The following is a 17,494-nucleotide window of genomic DNA, read 5'->3' as shown; positions in this document are numbered from 1 at the left end:
AGAAAGATAGCAAGAGAAGTGGTTAAGATATAGGAACGCTACCATAAGAAGTTCTAAAATATATTTGATTGCATTTCCAGAAGAAACAGAGAAAAAGAATGAGGCAGTATGTGAAGAAATAATGGCTATTGTTACATATTTTAAGGCTAAATGTACGATTGGTAAGAGGGGACTCCCCCCGCAAAGCTGAGAATTTTTCACAACTGATAAGGTCAATTCACAGACTGAAGAAGCCTAATAAACTGTGCACAGTATTAAAAAGAAAACTCCACACCTAGATGTAACATTATACCTGCTAAAAACTACAAAGTAAAAAATCTTAAAAAAACAGAATACCTTCAGAGGAGCAACATTTTAAAAAGCTGAATTCTCAACAGCAAAGATAGAAGCTAGAGGTGACTGGGTGTGATATATTCTAAGTGTTGAAAGCTACCTGCCACCTTAGTATTTTATACTGAGTGTTGAATTGGAACTAAGGTTATCAGTATGAACTTACGATTTTGTCTGTATGTTTGTGTGGATGTATGTATGTGTGTGTGTGTTTAGTTTTTCTTAAGGCCCGCCTTTGATGATTTTTACAAACACATATATACATATGATTTTTACAGATAGACATATGCATATATTTCCTACGCTGTTTGCCAAAAAGGCCTAGATACAATACCACTCCAGTGGCAGAAATTAGATTTTCCACTTCTACAAACCATTCCCCATTAAAAGGAACCAGGAATCCTTAGAAACAATGGCTGGTCAGAGAAAGTACAAGATGGGCCTGGAATATCTGGTTGTTTCACAAAGGAGGTACCAAACAGTGACAGGGTTCATGAAAGAACAAGAACTAGCTTAAAGGTGGCCAAACCACTTGCCAAATCTGTGACAAGTGGATTTAAACCATTTACAAACCTGTAAGGCTCTAAAAGTTCTGGTTAAGAGATAAAGATTGTTTGACTGGATAATAAAAATGTACTGTATGCTGTTTGTAAGAGACACACCTAAAACATAAAGATTGCCACAAAAAGTCTGAAAAATCTAAAAAGTTAGGCATAAAGATTTTAAGAGACAGAAAAAGATACAAGAAACAATTATAATTTTAAAATAAGCTCATATAGCAATATTGACATGCCCACTCCAAGAAACATGACATGCATCTGTGCAAAACATCTGGAATTTAAACCTCAGTAAGTTGTTTTTGTTTTTTTTTTCAGATGGAGTTTCACTCTGTCGCCAGTCTGGAGTGCAGTGGAGTGCAGTCTCAGCTCACTGCAACCTCCACCTCCTGAGTTCAAGAAATTCTCCTGCCTCAGCCTCCCAAGTAGCTGGGACTACAGGTATGCGCCACCATACTCAGCTAATTTTTGTATTTTTAGTAGAGACTGGGTTTCACCATGTTGGCCAGGATGGTCTCAATCTCTTGACCTCGTGATACGCCTGCCTCAGCCTCCCAAAGTGCTGGGATTACAGGTGTGAGCCACCACTCCCGGCCAAACCTCGGTAAGTTTTATAAGCAGGGTAGGGGTTGGAGATAGCTTGGACTGGTGGTCACTGCTTGAGCATTTTCCAAAGTTTTCCATTAATCCCCTTCTTTTCTGCCCTACATTTTGCCTCCATTCTACACGAGGACATGCTTTCCTAAATCTTGCTCCTTTCCTATTTACTTTTTCTAGGGAATTAAACTTCTGGTCTCCCACCTGAGCATGGAGTGGAAATGGGCATATAAGGTAGGCATCTTGATTATAGAGGAGTCAACTGTTCTCTATATACAGATTTTCAACTTAGGTTTTTCCATACAGCACCTCATTTTCCAGAGTTATTCAGGTAACGTGGCTCTCACATGTTTTTCTTCGCAAAACTTACCTATCTACCCCAACTTCTAAAAATTAGTACATTGCTTTGTCCCCCAATAACATGCCTGCCATTCTTTGTCCATGTGTTTTATACCTTTTTATAATTTTACTACTCCTATAATGAGGAAAGGCTGTATGTGTTAAGTCATCTACCTTTTAAAGGGAATCTCATGTTGTAAAAAATTCTAGGCTGGGCACAGTGGCTCACACTTGTAATCACCGCACTTTGGGAGGCTGAGGCGGGTGGATCACCTGAGGTCGGGAGTTCAAGACCAGCCTGGCCAACGTGGTGAAACCCCATCTCCACTTAGAATACAAAAAATAGCCAGGTGTGGTGGCGCACACCTGTAACCCCAGCTACTTGAGAGGCTGAGGCATGAGAATCGCTTGAATTCAGGAGACAGAGGTTGCAGTGAGCTGAGATGGTACCACTGCACTCCAGCCTGGGCGACAGAGTGAGATTCCGTTTCAAAAAAAAAATTCTGTAGCTTCATAATGCTCTAAAATCTGATAAGACCTGTCTTTCAATACACTTTACGAAGATATCCTTTGGTACTTTTACCAGATGTAGTTACATTTTAATTTTTCAGATATAGTCAGATTCATTTTATTAAATTCTTCCAGATGTAGCTAAATGCCTGCCCTCCACTACCTGACTCCCAAATTTATCAATGCATACATACACACACACTCTCTTTTTAGAAGAGATTATAAATAAATGTGTTTAAGGAGTGCTGGTCAGGATGAAAAACTGAAAAAGGGAATTCACAGGCATTCTTCTGTTCTTTGCCTAAATCATAGCCTTACCCAAAGGACATATGCATAACAGTCCCCTTCAAAGGCTTACTAGCTTTCCTTAAACTGGATAGTGTTAAAGAGTCCATCACATCCTCCTTAATTAAAGCATTTTGTAAATTAATGATCCCCCCCCCAATCTGATTTCATGCAATTTGGGCAACATTTTCATATATAATTTTACCTCTAATGTCATTTGTTCCAGAATGGCTGGCCATTACATTTCCCATTATATATGAATATACTGACGTTCTAATCTACATAAGCATGGTTAGGGTAAAACCATCCCCAAGAGGTTGATCTCTCAGTTTACAGAGTAACTTAAGCCTCCAGGTCTATACAATTAAAGCCAAAACCATAAGAATGTTATGAATTTACCAATATAGATGGCACTTCATCATGTCTTCAGGACATCTGAGTATGTTCCCTTTTTCAAATTTTGAAACAATACATTCACACATAGATGTAACAGTCATTAATATCTACTGTTTGCCAGGCTTTGTACCAGGTGACTAGGAAGCATTAGATCTTTGCCCTTATGGAGCTTAGAGACTAGCAGTGAAAACAAAAGCATATGAGTGCTAACACCAAACTGAAATATATGCTACAGCAGAGTCTCTTAGAACATAAGAAATACAGAATACTTAACCCAACCCAAAAGGATCACCTGAGCTAAGTGTTTAAGAACACACAGGGACTAGCCAAGGGAAAACAGAAGAGAAAGAAAGAGCTAAGTCAAAGGACTGGCACTTAAGGTCAGAGAAGGGGTGATAAAAAAACAAAAAATAAGAAGAAGCTGAGACACGAGACAGAAGAAATATCATGAGGGCATCGTACATAATCCTGAAGAGTTCAGGTTTTCCAGAAAGCTAGAGTTTCATGCAGGGAGTCTTACAGGAACAGATTTGCATGTTAGGAAGGTAACTGGTGATTATGTGGAGAAATGACAAAGGCTGAAGACAACTTGAAGGCAGGGGCATCCTTAAGGAAACGACTACAGTAATCCTAATGCTAATCCAGGCAAGAAACCGAGAAATTAGAGCAATGATTCTCACCTGGGGACGCCTTTGCCAACACCCTCCAGCCCCAGAGGGCCACATTTTTCAATATCTAAAGACATTTTGGTTGTCAAAACTGGGAGGTACTACTGGGGTCTTAGAGGCCAGGAAGGCTGTTAACCATCCTACAATATACAAGCCAGACCCCCACTTCCCTCATCACTCCCACTGAAGAATGAGCCAGCCCAAATGTCAATATCACAATCGAGAAACCCTGGAATAGAAGGATATTCAAGAGCGATTAAGTAGCTTTAGGAGATACAACTTTTAGACTGACTAGAGACAAACAGTGAGGAAAAAGAGGGGTCCTATTGACTGTTTTGTGTCCCCCTGCCTCCAAATTCATATGTTGAAGCCCTAATCCCTAGTGTGGCTGTATTTGAAGGTAGGACTTCTAAGGAAGTAATTAAGGTAAATGAGGTTGTAAGGGTGGGGTCCTCATTCAATAGGATTTGTGTCCTTATAAGAGACACCAAAGAGCTCACTCATTCACTCCTTCTCCCTCTATGCACAACCAAAGAAAGGCTATGTGAATACACAGCAAGAGGGTAACCCCTGCAAATCAAAGGAAGAGCCCTCACTAGACACTAACCTGGTGAGCACTTGGAATTCCAGTCATCAGAACTGTGGGAAAATAAACTTGTTATTCAAGCCACCCAATCTGTGGAATTGTTATGGTAGCCTGAGTGACCTAATAAAAGGCGTAACAAAAGGCTCCCAGTATTTTTGTTTGGGGGAATCTGAGTAGATGAAGAATAGAAAAGATATTGGGAGGCATGGAATCGTTTTCTGTTTTGTTTTGTTTTGTTTTGTTTTGAGATGGGGTCTTGGGGCATGTTGCCCAGGCTGATCTTGAGACAAAGATTTTGAAGTATCTGTGGTACATCCAAGTTGGACATACTGGCTTGGAGCACAAGAGAGATGTTTGGACCAGAGATACAGATTGGGAATCAAAAGAGCAGGAAAAGCCATGACATTAGGTAGGAGGAATATGGAGTCAAAAATTGAGTACATAGCATAAAAAATGAAAAACACAGATTAGATGCCCAGAACATAGCATTTAAAAGAAAACTGATTCTGAGACTTTTTACATTCTTTAACTTATACATGCAAAAGATGTGTAAGTTAATACTTTGTAAATTATTAACCTTCCAAATAACTATTTTTAAGGACTGTGTTTCTCCATTATTACAATTTTCAAAATTGTTTTGAAACTCCATAGTGGAATTAGCTCTTCTAACTGACTTCCTGTTAACCAACGTGCTCCATTACTTCTGATGCCCATGACAGATCGTAAGTCACACTATAGTACATCTACTCTTATCAAACAGTATACTTATCAGGAGCCAACTGTATGTGCTTCAGGTAGTTACAATTATTGTATCATATAACTTAGTAAAATATTCATAAACCAATAAAACAAATGTTAAAACAAAAAAGCTGTTTCTATGAAAGTCGCATGCTCTGGAAATACATGAAACCTTATCATAACTCAGTAATGGGGGTCAAAAAATTTAATTATGTAAAAACAGGGTCATCTTAATGCTAACTTACAAATTAACCCAGGGTAATCAAGAAATTGGCTCTGGGCTTCGAGCCTGTCTTTGCCACATGTAAGCTACAGGACTGTTCTGCTAGTTATTTAAACCAAGACTCAGTTTCTTCAACTATAACATAGTGCCATTTCAATACAGGGCTGCTTTGAGACTCCATAAGGGACCAACACAGTACCTAACCCACAGTAAGCAAATACCCAGTAGGTAATATCTTTCCATTTTTCTTTGGGAAAAATTTCCCAAGGTAACTACTTTTAAAGAAGACTTAAGGTTTGGGATATTTATTTTATTATGATTGCACCGTACAGCTGCTTTCATCTGGTCCTAAGGAATTCCTAAGAGAAGTTTGCAAAAGACTTATTACGACCTCCAGGGCTTAGTCCCAAATGGCAAAATTTCTGGTAAATTAAAATCATTAAAAAGAGAGTACGTAACAGAAATCAGTCACAAAACTAGACCCATCTGGAAGGCCAAGGGCTCAAAACCATGTACGTTATGTCCTTTTATGTAGTATAATAATCCTTATCTTGAAAACCTTTATGTTCTAGTCTGGATGTCTTTCTGAACACAGATTATATATCTCATTAAAGAACACATGTATATCTACCTGTCATTATACCCCCTTTATTTTAAAAAGGAGAAAAGCAGCAATTTCCTTTAGATTCTGGACTGTAGGGACCATGTTATACTCATCATTTAATTTCTAGCATCGAGTAGTAAGTAGAATGCAGTAAAAAAAGATTTTTGCATTAAAAAAAATTATATTTCTATTCTTTAACTCAAGGTAATCACAGAAGTTATCACACCTACACTCTTCCCAGTATATGGATGTACTAGGGAGGAAGATTCCACAGGAGAGGTAAAATCTCTCCCCTATGCTTCATTATAGAAAGAAAAACAGAACGCTCTCTTCCTAACAGAACGGACCACTGTCTCAGCATGTGGGATGGAGATAGTGAGGGAATGATTACCTACCATCAGATCAACAATCAGTATACACTGAAATTACAACGACTGTGAGACTGACCTAAGTATGAATATACAACTTTTGAGCTTCCACTGCCTTTGGAGGGATCACCACCAGGATGCAGTCTAAAGGAAACTGTAGCGGTTTTAAAACATTTACAACATAATTCTGATGTACATGAACATTTGAGATTGTGAAGTTAAATGTAATACAGCTGTAAGTACTCAGATTAATATATAAAATTTTAGTAAATACTAAAAAACTTACCTAGATTTATCCAAATTCCACCTGGCTTGAGTATTTTCCATATTGTGTCAATATAATCAATTACATTGTGAGCTGTGTCTATGAAGAAACAGGTAGCAATACAGTCCCAGGTATCTAATGAAGAAAAATCAAATTACTGCATCTGTTATGTTATTTTGCTTTTTTCTTTTAATTATTTAAATTTTCCAGTTACCTTTTACAGAGTATTAATGTTTGACAGAGATACAGAAGCTAAACTTCTGATCAACACTATAGTCACAGTAACCAAACAATCACTTATGAGAAATACTGATATCAATAATCTAATTAAGTAATCAATTTGGAAATCATCCCCAATAACACTGATATTATAATCTAATCTCTACATATTATTACCAAATTATATTTGTAAGAGCTTTGTTTATCCTCTATTCAACTTCTAGCCTTCATTTAAAATCACTTAAAACAAAATAATAGTCATTCAAATTTAAACTAGTGTTAACCACCAATTCTGGCAGGTTTCAGAAGACTGCAGGCACCAGTTGCCAATTGAGAAATGAATGACATTCAAATACCTCAACATCTACCACAACTTCAAATAATTACCAGGGAAAAAGGGGAGCCAGGGGCAGGCAGAAGCAGTGGGTGGGAACCCACCAGAGAACACCATTTGCCACTAGGAGGTATGGTGTCTATACAAATGCTGGTGCAATAAAGTCACTTGATCCCATGGAGGATTACCTTCATCATCTGTTCTCTCAAACCTTGCCCCAGAAAAAGAGGACTTTTACTTGCCTAAGTGATGTTTTCCAATATTTCATTCCTTATCCACAACACCTAACATCTTCCATCTCTCCCTTTCTTCCTTCAGAGTACAGGTTGTCCCAATCTCAGAGTTCAGAGAAAAATAAACAAAAACTTTCTATGTTGTAAAATAAATAAATAAATAAATAAAAACAATCTGTGTTGTTGCTGCCCCTGCTTCAAGCCCTCCAATGGCATCCTGTTTCTCTGAGTACAATTCCAAGTCCTTGCTATGGCCTGCCTGCCAACAAGTTTGCCTCAACAAATCTTCTCAAGGCTGACCTTTCACCACTGTACCCACTGCTTACTACAGCCTAGCTTCTCCTTGAGCAGAGCAAGTACTCTCTATACTCCCTAATCCTCTTCCCTTGCCATTCCCCATCTGCAACATTTTCCCTTCAAATATTTCAGTGGTTTGCCTCTGTACTCTTTCAAGGTTCTCTGCCACACTTTTTTTCTTTTTTAGTTTCTACTCTAAAAGGCTTTCCCTGACAACTCTATATAAAGCAGCAGCCTCTCGCCAGTCACTCTGTAACCCCTCTTCCCTGCCTTATTTTTTCTTCCTTACAATATTAGATTTGTTATTGCCTCACTTTCTCTATTAGAATAGACGTTCTCTGTGGACAGGGACTTTGTTTTGTTCACTGTTCTCTTTTGACACCTAGAACATACCTGGTACTTAGTAGGTGCTCAACAAATACCTATTGACTCAATGATCTTGCTGAACCCTCACTATTCTATTTTGTTTTCCTTTTACTGCCAATCTCCCTCTCCTCTTTCCCAATTATCATCTCCCTTTCTCTCATGCCTAGCTCAGATTTCTTCAACAGTGTGCCAGGTTGAAGTCAACTGCGCAGCCTGACTAAAAGTCCTCCATGATCTGGAACAAATTTACTTTTCTAGCAATAGCTCCCATTAAATCCCATTAAATCTCCCATTAAATATTTTCTTTCCCTGACAGTACAGCTGTGCTGCCATCCCCAATCACCTTATTCATATCTTGGTACTTCTGTCTGCCTCAAATGCTATTTCTCTCAACCTTCAAGTCATAGCCTCACTATGAACAGCTTCCTTCTTACACTAATAACCTTTCATTTTTTTGGTATTCATTACTCATTTAAACTTTGTTTACATGGTGTCTCTTAGTATTAATGGGCCCAATAGGGCCCATATCTAAATTTCTTGACTGTAGATATCTTACACTTCTTATTTCCTATCACTGCCTTGTACATGACCTTGAAAAACATTCTAAATTGACACTGACGTATGCCTTATGTTCTACCGTCAAAATAAATGATCTAAACCTTGGCTTAGGATAAAATTGGCTCATTAAATTTAGAATAAAGGACAAGACTTTTTAAATGCTTGATTTTGACTTACTGCATTCTGAATAAATCTCTTGAAAATCTCCTGCTGTCATAGAAAAGTTAGAACCAGGAGGAAGGCTATGGGGGTCAACATCAGGGAAAAAGATGGGTCGAATCTGATCAGCTGATCTCCGGTTATTGCTAAACTGATGGATCCAAGGATAAAGTTTGTATTTATTAATTTCAGAACATCTGCAAAATATGAGTATAAAATCAGGTGTTAACTAAATATTTTACCAAGAAAATCCACTTTAAATGCTAAAATATACTGTTTAATTGAAGATTTGCATATAAAATTAATATTTAAAGAGTCACTATTACAGCTTCCCTAATTATCTGAAAATGTACATATACATGTAGATGAGCAACCAATTATGGATTAAAGACAGAAAAAAAGTAAATTCAAAGATATAAATCTGCTGTTCATTCAAATTTTTAAAAATGTATTTCTAAACTTCAAAACCAACTATAACAGTCCAACGAGGTTTTTTAAAATGGTACTGGTTTCAACTAAAACAGTTTGCGATCTATTTTTTGTATAACCCTCTTCTTTTTCCCTTTTTCACCAACCCCCTAAAACTCATACTGCCATCCGAGACAACATATTATTTAAACAAGGCAGCTACTCAATGTACATCTTCTGGCTTTAAAAATAACAATTCTTTTCCACTGCCTTCCAAAAGAGGCCACACAAGTTCTGAGAGATCTTTCCAACTCAGTCATGAGAGCATACTTGGCCATTTTATAAGAACCTGATTAAGGAGAAAAAGTTATAATTGCTAAACTAAACTCTTATTTAACTAAAGAAACAAGGAGGTAAAGAAGCTTAAGGAATAAATTTAAAAATACTCCTTCCTGGTTCATACTTAGTCCTGAAGATTTTGTACAGAAATCATTTCATGGAATGCCCAGTCACGTTCTATAAAGTCACTTACCCATCCTGTTTCAACATTCTAATAACTAGGCAATTGGTTCAAGTGATAATTTGTACAAGTACTTTGATTTTAACATAAGAGACATTTGTGATAGATATAATAATCAAATGCTATGTACTTATCTTCAAATTCAAAATTGTTCAAGAAAATAGGTAAGTCAATCTGATTCTGAGAAATTACTATTTCCAGCAAAAAATAAATTAAATACCTGTTGAGTACAAAGTTGGAAGAAAAGAGCATAAAAAAACTCCATTCATTTCCTTGACAAGCATAACCTAGCATAGCTATTTCCCAGGCCAGTCTTCCTAGTCCAGCACCAGGTACCAGAATATTTACTTTAGAAGGATCCCTGAAATGAAATAAGGCAATTATGTCCAACCCCTCAAAGAAAAAAAGAAAAAGACAAAATCCATATTAACAACTAAAAACTTACTCATTTACTCAATAAGAATAAGCTCACTAAAACTGACTTCTCACAATCAAGAAATACTTCTAAATATCAAAAATAAGAGGTATAAGGAATTATTATGTATGTTCCGGTATCAAATGAGGGTTTTAGCCCTCAAAAATTATTTTGCAGAAAAAAGGAGTCCCCTTACATCTGAAGACTTATAAAGTCACTCATATTCCTAACAAGCTGACACCCTGAACAACCATCTTAGAAAAACAAATTATTCCAAGGGATCCCAATTAAACATGAAGAGTTTGAACAAAAGTACTTCATCATACGGGACAATAAATACAACATAACTTTATTTCTGAATTGTATATGTAACCCAATTGTTTATGTTAAACAGATGTAGAGTTTAATGAGTCGGGTGTATCTCTAAATCCTTATATGTTTTAGTTGACAAGAATGTGAGGGAGGGGATATTTTCATGGGGGAAATGGGAAACGGCCCTCTAATTAAACATACATGATTACAAATATATTACACCAAACCAGAGGTTCACAACCAAATTGATCTCTACCTACTAGCACCACACTGCCATTACATATTTCCTTCACATAAGACCCATCATTCCACTTTCAAACCACTGAAAGCTTTACCAAAACAAGGCTTTTTCTTAGGAATTTTGGCAAATCAATATAATCCCGAGGAAACTAAAATTGTAGTCTTATAAGAAGCCAAAGGAAAATGTATACAATCAGCTAATATCACGTCAAGTAAAAAGAAACTTCACTACTGTATTTCCTAAATTTGGTTCACAAATCAAATCCAATTTCCAAATCTACTCCTAGTAATTATTTTTTATCTTTAACTACATGGCCTTTAAGTTTGGCATGCTCCAAGCAGCAACAGGGCACTTTACTAGCAGCCCATATAACCTTTGCATGTCACACTTCAAAATAAAAAAGAAAGAACACTATGGGGCTTTTGAAAACTCATAGCTCTAGGACTCTGGTGCTATTCCTTATATAAGGGACCTGCCATGATGGTCTGCTACTCAGACCTAATGCTCTCTCACTTCTCACTCCCTACCAGGCCCACCAAAACCCCTACTCTGCAGAATTACCTTTCTTTTCTCAGTTCCCATCTGCCCAATCATAACATGCATTTCCAGCCCTACCCCAGCAAGTGGCTGTTCTCAGCTTAGAATTTTTTTTTTTTTTAATTATCTGATCAAAGTCATGCAACAGAAAGCAAAAGGATTTGGAAGTAAATTCATATAGTATTTAAATATTTACATAAAAATAACCAGCAATCAATTTCCAAATGGCTGATGACTCCAGTAAAATATTACCACACAGAAGTTAGAAATTATGCTACCCTGAAGGGAAAGCTGTGCCAATAATGTTAACAACAATTATTTTGCTAACTTATGGAAAGTTAACTTAATGACTGATTTTACCAAATTATCCTTAACTAAACAGAACCACAGAACTCTCTACCTCAACCTAATGGCAGAAAATATATTAACAGTACCTTGTATTAAAACTGCTATTGAAAGGCTATCATCAAGTCACAGAATGCAGAATATATCAAAGTCCTATCTTAAGAGTTAACAGACACTAATATAGATCTAAATTACTGGCATTATGACAAAGAGGAAGTGGACATGTAAGAAATGCATTAAAACAAACCCTCTAGAACTGAAAAAATGATCAAGAACTATGCAATGAATGGGTAAGATGGAGAAAATTTTTCCCTAAATCTTTGTTCTTAGCTAGATTTTCTTCATTTGGTCTTTACACAAGGGATATTAACAGCATAATAAAAAGTTCCTCTAACTATGATGTGTATGAAACTAAGGCACTCTAAGTGGGAATTTCTGCTATGAATCCGCATAAAGTCTAGGGCATTTCTATGAGGTCATTTCTGTGGAGAACAAGAAATATAAATCTAATACAGACCTTAATGGTGAGACAACCTTAAACCAGGCTGAACTGTTTTTTAAGCAGGAATAGAGAGGCATACAATATGTGGCTCAGTAATCAAATGGTGCCTACTTGAGATTCTTAGCGAAAATAAGCCAACAAGTTTACCTAGTTAATAAGGTACAAATACGGAGAAGCAGTACATTTACTACAAATGTGATCTCCTATAACAGGAGGAAAAGTTTCAACAGTTTAAGACAAACGGGAATGGAGAAGAAAGGATACATCTGTAAGGACATGGAGCCCATGTGTCTAAAGAGGCCACAGATCACATTTCCATCACCCTCTCTGCTCCAGCTTTTTCACCAGCAGTAAATATTGCTCTTGACAGAGGTTTCCTTTGTTGCACACAGAACAATCTTTGCACTGCAGTTGTAAATTTTAAAATTCCAACACAAAATGCTGTCTTGTTGGGTCAATATTATGACACTTGGCTGACCCCTAGTGGTAGAAGTAAATACAACTTTTAAGTACCTACAGTGGTTCTCTTTGAATCACAGTAGAATACTGTCAAACAGTACAGTACAGTAAAAGCCACTAACTACATGTGGCTACTGAACACTTAAAATGTGGCTAGTGCAAATTGAGACGTGCTGTAAGTGTAAAATAAACACCAAATTTAAAGACAGTATAAAAAGTAATGAAAAACATCTCATTAATAATTACATCAAAATTTTTAAAATAAAAACAAAATTACTTCTTTTAAAAAATATGGCTGCCCTGAGCACACTGCCTGTGGCGTAGCCCTGCTCTGCTGAAGCAGTCAAAAAAATTTTTTTTAAATATGAAAAAAAGATCTAAAGCAAATATGGCAAAATGTCAAGGTTTAACAGAGCTAGTATTGAAGTTCGTTTTTTTTTTTTTTTTTTTTTTTTAAATTGGAGACAGTCTTGCTCTGTTGCCCAGGCTGGAGTGCAATAGTGCCATCTCGGGTCACTACAACCTCTGCCTCCCAGGCTCAGAAGATCCTCCTGCCTCAGCCTCCCAAGTGGCTGGGACTACAGGTGTGTGCCACCATGCTCAGCTAATTTTTATATTTTTTGAGAGATGGGGTTTTGCCGTGTTGCCCAGGCTGGTCTTGAACTCCTGAGGGGCTCAAGCAACCTACCCACCATGGCCTCCCAAAGTGCTGGGATTACAGGCGTAAGCCACCACACCCAGCCAAAATTTTTTTTATTCATCATAGAAAATGGACTATAAATCAAGAGTGTTTAACACCTCCTAACTTACCTCTTCATCAACTCCCAACAAAGAACTCTTTATTTCAGTCAGATAACTTCTCACTGATCCCCGAAAAGACTTCCTCATGTTAATCTTTAGAGGTTTTACCCACAGAAACTCAAATTATTACCTTATCATTATAAATGATCACTTCATCTATATTTCCTAAATATCCCAGGCAAACTTCCCTGAACTCTCTTCTCTATGCTTTCAACAATTCATTCATACTTCTATTATAGTTTACATATCAAGGTTTTTCACTTTGCATCATTCACTTAACACGTACCACAACTATGGCTTGCAGGCGAGTCACCTGTCACTGTAAATGAAGTTTTACTGAAACACAGCCATACTCACTCATCTAAGAATTGTTTATTGCTACATTCCTACAACAAGGCGCTAAGCAGTCTCAACAGAACACATTGCCAGCAAAGCCTAAAACATTTACTGTCTGGCACTTCAAGAAAACATCTGCCAACCCCTGATCTAATACAATACCCCAAATCTCTTTCATAGCAGTACACAGAGCTTCCTTAACTCACTGCATGACTGTAACATAATTTATCAAAATCTCCTAATTAAGGACATTTACATTGTTTCCAATCTTTCATTATCATAATGTTAAAACTAATACCCTTAGAATGAATAACTCCTTTTTATTTTGAAAAATTGTACTTCCCACACTACACTAATGTAGTGGCATGAATAACTTTCACAGGCAGAAATATATGTGTAGAACAACTCCTTAAATTGAACTTCAAGAATCAAGATATGCATTTGTTTTTTGTTTTGTTTTGTTATGAGACAAAGTCTCGCTCTGTCACCCAGGCTAGAGTGCAGTGGCACAATCTTGACTCACTGCAACCTCCGCCTCCAGGGTTAAGGTGATTCTCCTGCCTCAGCCTCCTGAATAGCTGGGACTACAGGCCCATGCCACCACACCCAGCTAATTTTTTTATATTATTAGTAGAGACAGGTTTTGCATGTTAGCGAGGCTGGTCTTGAACTCCTGACCTCAGGTGATCCACCTACTCCAGCTTTCCAAAGTGTTGGGATTACAGGCGTGAGCCATGGCACCTGGCCAAGATTTGCATTTGAATTTGGACAAATAAGCCAAATTGTTCTATGTAATTTTTTGCTAATTTATTCTTCCACCAGCAACGTATTTATGCTTCCTCACACCTTCACTAATAGTTATCTAACTTTTAAACCTTTGCAGTAAGTAAAAATTGGCATCTTAAGGTGGTTTTTACATTTGCATTTCTTTATGAGATTGAGTGTCCTGTATACCTTTTTCTGTGATTTATTTACAGCATTTGTCTACTGGGTTATGAATGCTGAGTGGTTTTCTACTGTGTTATTCCTCTATATCTGTAAGCACTTGAAATCTTGACATGAAAGAAATATGAAACACATACTTGTCTTTGGTCTAGGAGGGCTTTCAGGATGAGGGAGAGATCTATCTTTAGTCTCCAAACTACCACCTGCACTATTTGGCAGTCTACATTTCCTCCAATTTCCTCCATTTTCTTTTTAAAATGAGTTCTCCCAGCTAAAATAATCTTTTCATGAACTATAATTTACATTATTTATTTTATCTTAAGTGGGAAAAAATGCTGCTTTAGAGCTCAGAGTATTTTTTTCCTAATGCTCAACTATATAAAAGAAAAAATGAATTCAACCAGTCAGTAGTGCATCAGTATCTTTTTGGAGTGTTTGTGTATATATATTAAAATGCAAAGAAATAACAGATTTCCCCCCACAAATCACTTCAAAGTCTTCTAAAATTGAAGGGGCGAATGAAATTAAGATCTAAAAAATATAGTCCAGCAACTTTTAGACTCAAAAAATGTGATTTGACATGTTAGCCTTCCTTCCAGACAGGATGCAAACTTAAGAATCTATATTTCTTTACCTACTATAAGCTTTACAACACTGAATTCTTATATTTAAATGATTAGACATTCACTTGGAAAATTTTTTTTTTAAATCTCAATACATACTGGTCTGACCATCAATTAAGAAGAGTTATTTCATTATGTTTATGCTCACATGTGAGAAAAAGGTTTAAACCCTAAGCTCATTCTTTAAATTAAAAACATATATATTGTAAATTTCAATAAGCAACTGCTCACTAGTGTTCAAATCCTATTTAAAACAAAAACAAACCAGAGGATAATAACTACTGAAGTATTTGGCATTCAGCACAACGAAAACAGCATTTCCTTAATTAACAAACAGACTCTACACAAAAGCAAGTCAATCTGTGGCTTCAAAGCTGCTTGTGCTTGCAAACTCAGGCATATTAAAAACTCTAAACATAGACAAATTGGAGAAACTGATGTATGTGTTTCCTTAGGAAAAATATTTTAATGACCACAAATATAGTCAATTCTACACATATTTCATTAAGTATACGTTCTTCTATAGGCAGTTCAATCAGAAAAGGCCTTCAGTGAGATTTAAACACACACACACACACAATAAAAGGCTAGCTGACATAAATTTGTGTTAACTCCAGCCTGAGTATAAACACATTAAATTCCCCAGGTACTTACTGTGGCATAAACAGAGTCCTAGAAATTTATCTGAAAGACATAAAGTTGACCAGAATTTATCTAGCATCAACCTGGATTCTGAAGGGCTACAATTAATGACCCTTTTCTTTTTTTTTTTTTTTCTTTTTTTTTGAGACGGAGTCTCACTCTGTCGCTCAGGTTGGAGTGCAGTAGCTCGATCTCGGCTCACTGCAACCTCCACCTCCCAGGTTCAAGCGATTCTCCTGCCTTGGCTTCCCAGGTAACTGGGATTACCAGTGTGCGCCACCACGCCCAGTTAATTTTTGTATTTTTAGTAGAGGCGGGGTCTCACCGTGTTGGACAGGGTGGTCTTGAACTCCTGACCCCAAGTGTTCCACCCATCTTGGCCTCCCAAAGTGCTGGGATTACAGGCATGAGCCACCAGACCCGGCCTAATACCCCTTTTCCAGGCTCTAGGCTTTACTTATTCTGGCAAAGCTATGATTTCAATATGGATGCAGCCTTTACTGTGTTTTATTAGGTTTCCTGTTTAGGTTTTTTTGATAGCTTACCTTATCTACTATAAGGAAATCAATCTAAATCAAGTAAGTAAAACAAGTAACATACAAAGAAATATAACCAAAAAAAAGTGCAATAGATATTACATTTCAGGGTACTTCATTTAAAGTTTATATATACCTATCCACTTTTATAACAATTACTTTCAGGAAAGGAAACTGGGTAACTGATGAAGAGTTATGAAGAACAGTTATGGGAAGGAGAGTATATATCCCTTGAAACCTTTTAAGTTTTAAATCCTGTAAAATGTTTTACTTATTTAGAATGGTTTTAAATTATTTTTATTTAAAAAATAACCTATTGTTACCATTTAGAGTTAACTCATCCTTTCCTCACCAGTTTACATTTTGTCAAGTAACAATAACAATGGAAAAGTGTGTGTGCTAGTTCACTAATTATCTTTAACAATGGCATGCCCTTTTAGTATTGCTGACACTGTTACACTAATTAATGGTCTCATACATGATTCTATAATCACTTAGTCTAAACAAAGTCATGTTTTAAGTGCCAGAAATGATGTTGATATAAACATTTCACATTCAGCCTCCAACATTCACTCAAACTTTGGTACATTTCTATTAAAAGCCTTATCAATTAAAACCTACATATATTTCAACAACAGATATTTTGAATTTTGAGGTATACCTAGACTTTATAGAAAGTATTAAACTAGTATCTATTACTTTATAAAGTAGGGCACTGAATATATCTATTGAGAGAGAATACCAACTAGGAACTTTAAGAATATAACATCTTTTTGGAAACAACAATATTTATTTAAAAGATTATTTACCATGACCAAGTGGAATTTATCCCAGGAATGCAAGGGTGGTTCAACATAAGAAAATCAATTGATGAAATATATCATATTAATGGAAGAAAAAACATATATATCATCTCAACTGATGCAAAAAAGATATTTGACAAAATTCAGCACTCTATCAGAAAAACCTTTAGAAAACTTAAGAAAATTTGGCTGGGCGTGGTGGCTCATACCTGTAATCCCAGCACTTTGGGAGGCCAAGGTGGGTGGATCACTTGAGGTCAAGAGTTTGAGATCAGCCTGACCAATATGGTGAAACCCCATCTCTACTGAAAATACAAAAATTAGCCAGGTGTGGTGGTGGGCGCCTGTAATCCCAGCTACTCGGGAGGCTGAGGCAGGAGAATCGCTTGAACCCAGGAGGTAGAGGTTGCAGTGAGCCAAGATCATGCCACTGCACT

General features: G+C 36.7%; 1 protein-coding gene and 1 long non-coding RNA gene across 2 annotated transcripts in view; one reads left to right on the top strand and one right to left on the bottom strand.

Moving 5' to 3' along the window:
* Positions 1-7,417, top strand: part of LOC105530617 — a 48,384-nt gene extending 40,967 nt beyond the window's left edge. The window contains exons 3-5 of the long non-coding RNA XR_001004673.1: positions 1,206-1,328; positions 1,665-1,718; positions 6,038-7,417. This is a non-coding gene — a long non-coding RNA (uncharacterized LOC105530617). The remainder of the gene's footprint in view (positions 1-1,205; positions 1,329-1,664; positions 1,719-6,037) is intronic.
* LOC105530618 (chromosome unknown open reading frame, human C9orf41) overlaps positions 1-17,494 on the bottom strand; it is a 45,064-nt gene that overhangs the window by 7,753 nt on the left and 19,817 nt on the right. The window contains exons 5-7 of the mRNA XM_011968245.1: positions 9,781-9,921; positions 8,651-8,829; positions 6,488-6,601 (exon numbers count right to left, since the gene is read on the bottom strand). Coding sequence (XP_011823635.1) covers positions 6,488-6,601; positions 8,651-8,829; positions 9,781-9,921 — 434 coding nt within the window. The remainder of the gene's footprint in view (positions 1-6,487; positions 6,602-8,650; positions 8,830-9,780; positions 9,922-17,494) is intronic.

This window comes from Mandrillus leucophaeus, unplaced genomic scaffold (genome assembly GCF_000951045.1).
Source record: "Mandrillus leucophaeus isolate KB7577 unplaced genomic scaffold, Mleu.le_1.0 Scaffold833, whole genome shotgun sequence".
Classification (NCBI taxonomy): Eukaryota; Metazoa; Chordata; class Mammalia; order Primates; family Cercopithecidae; genus Mandrillus; species Mandrillus leucophaeus.
Note: the sequence above shows the minus strand (reverse complement) of the source record. Positions and strands in the feature narration are given on the sequence as shown.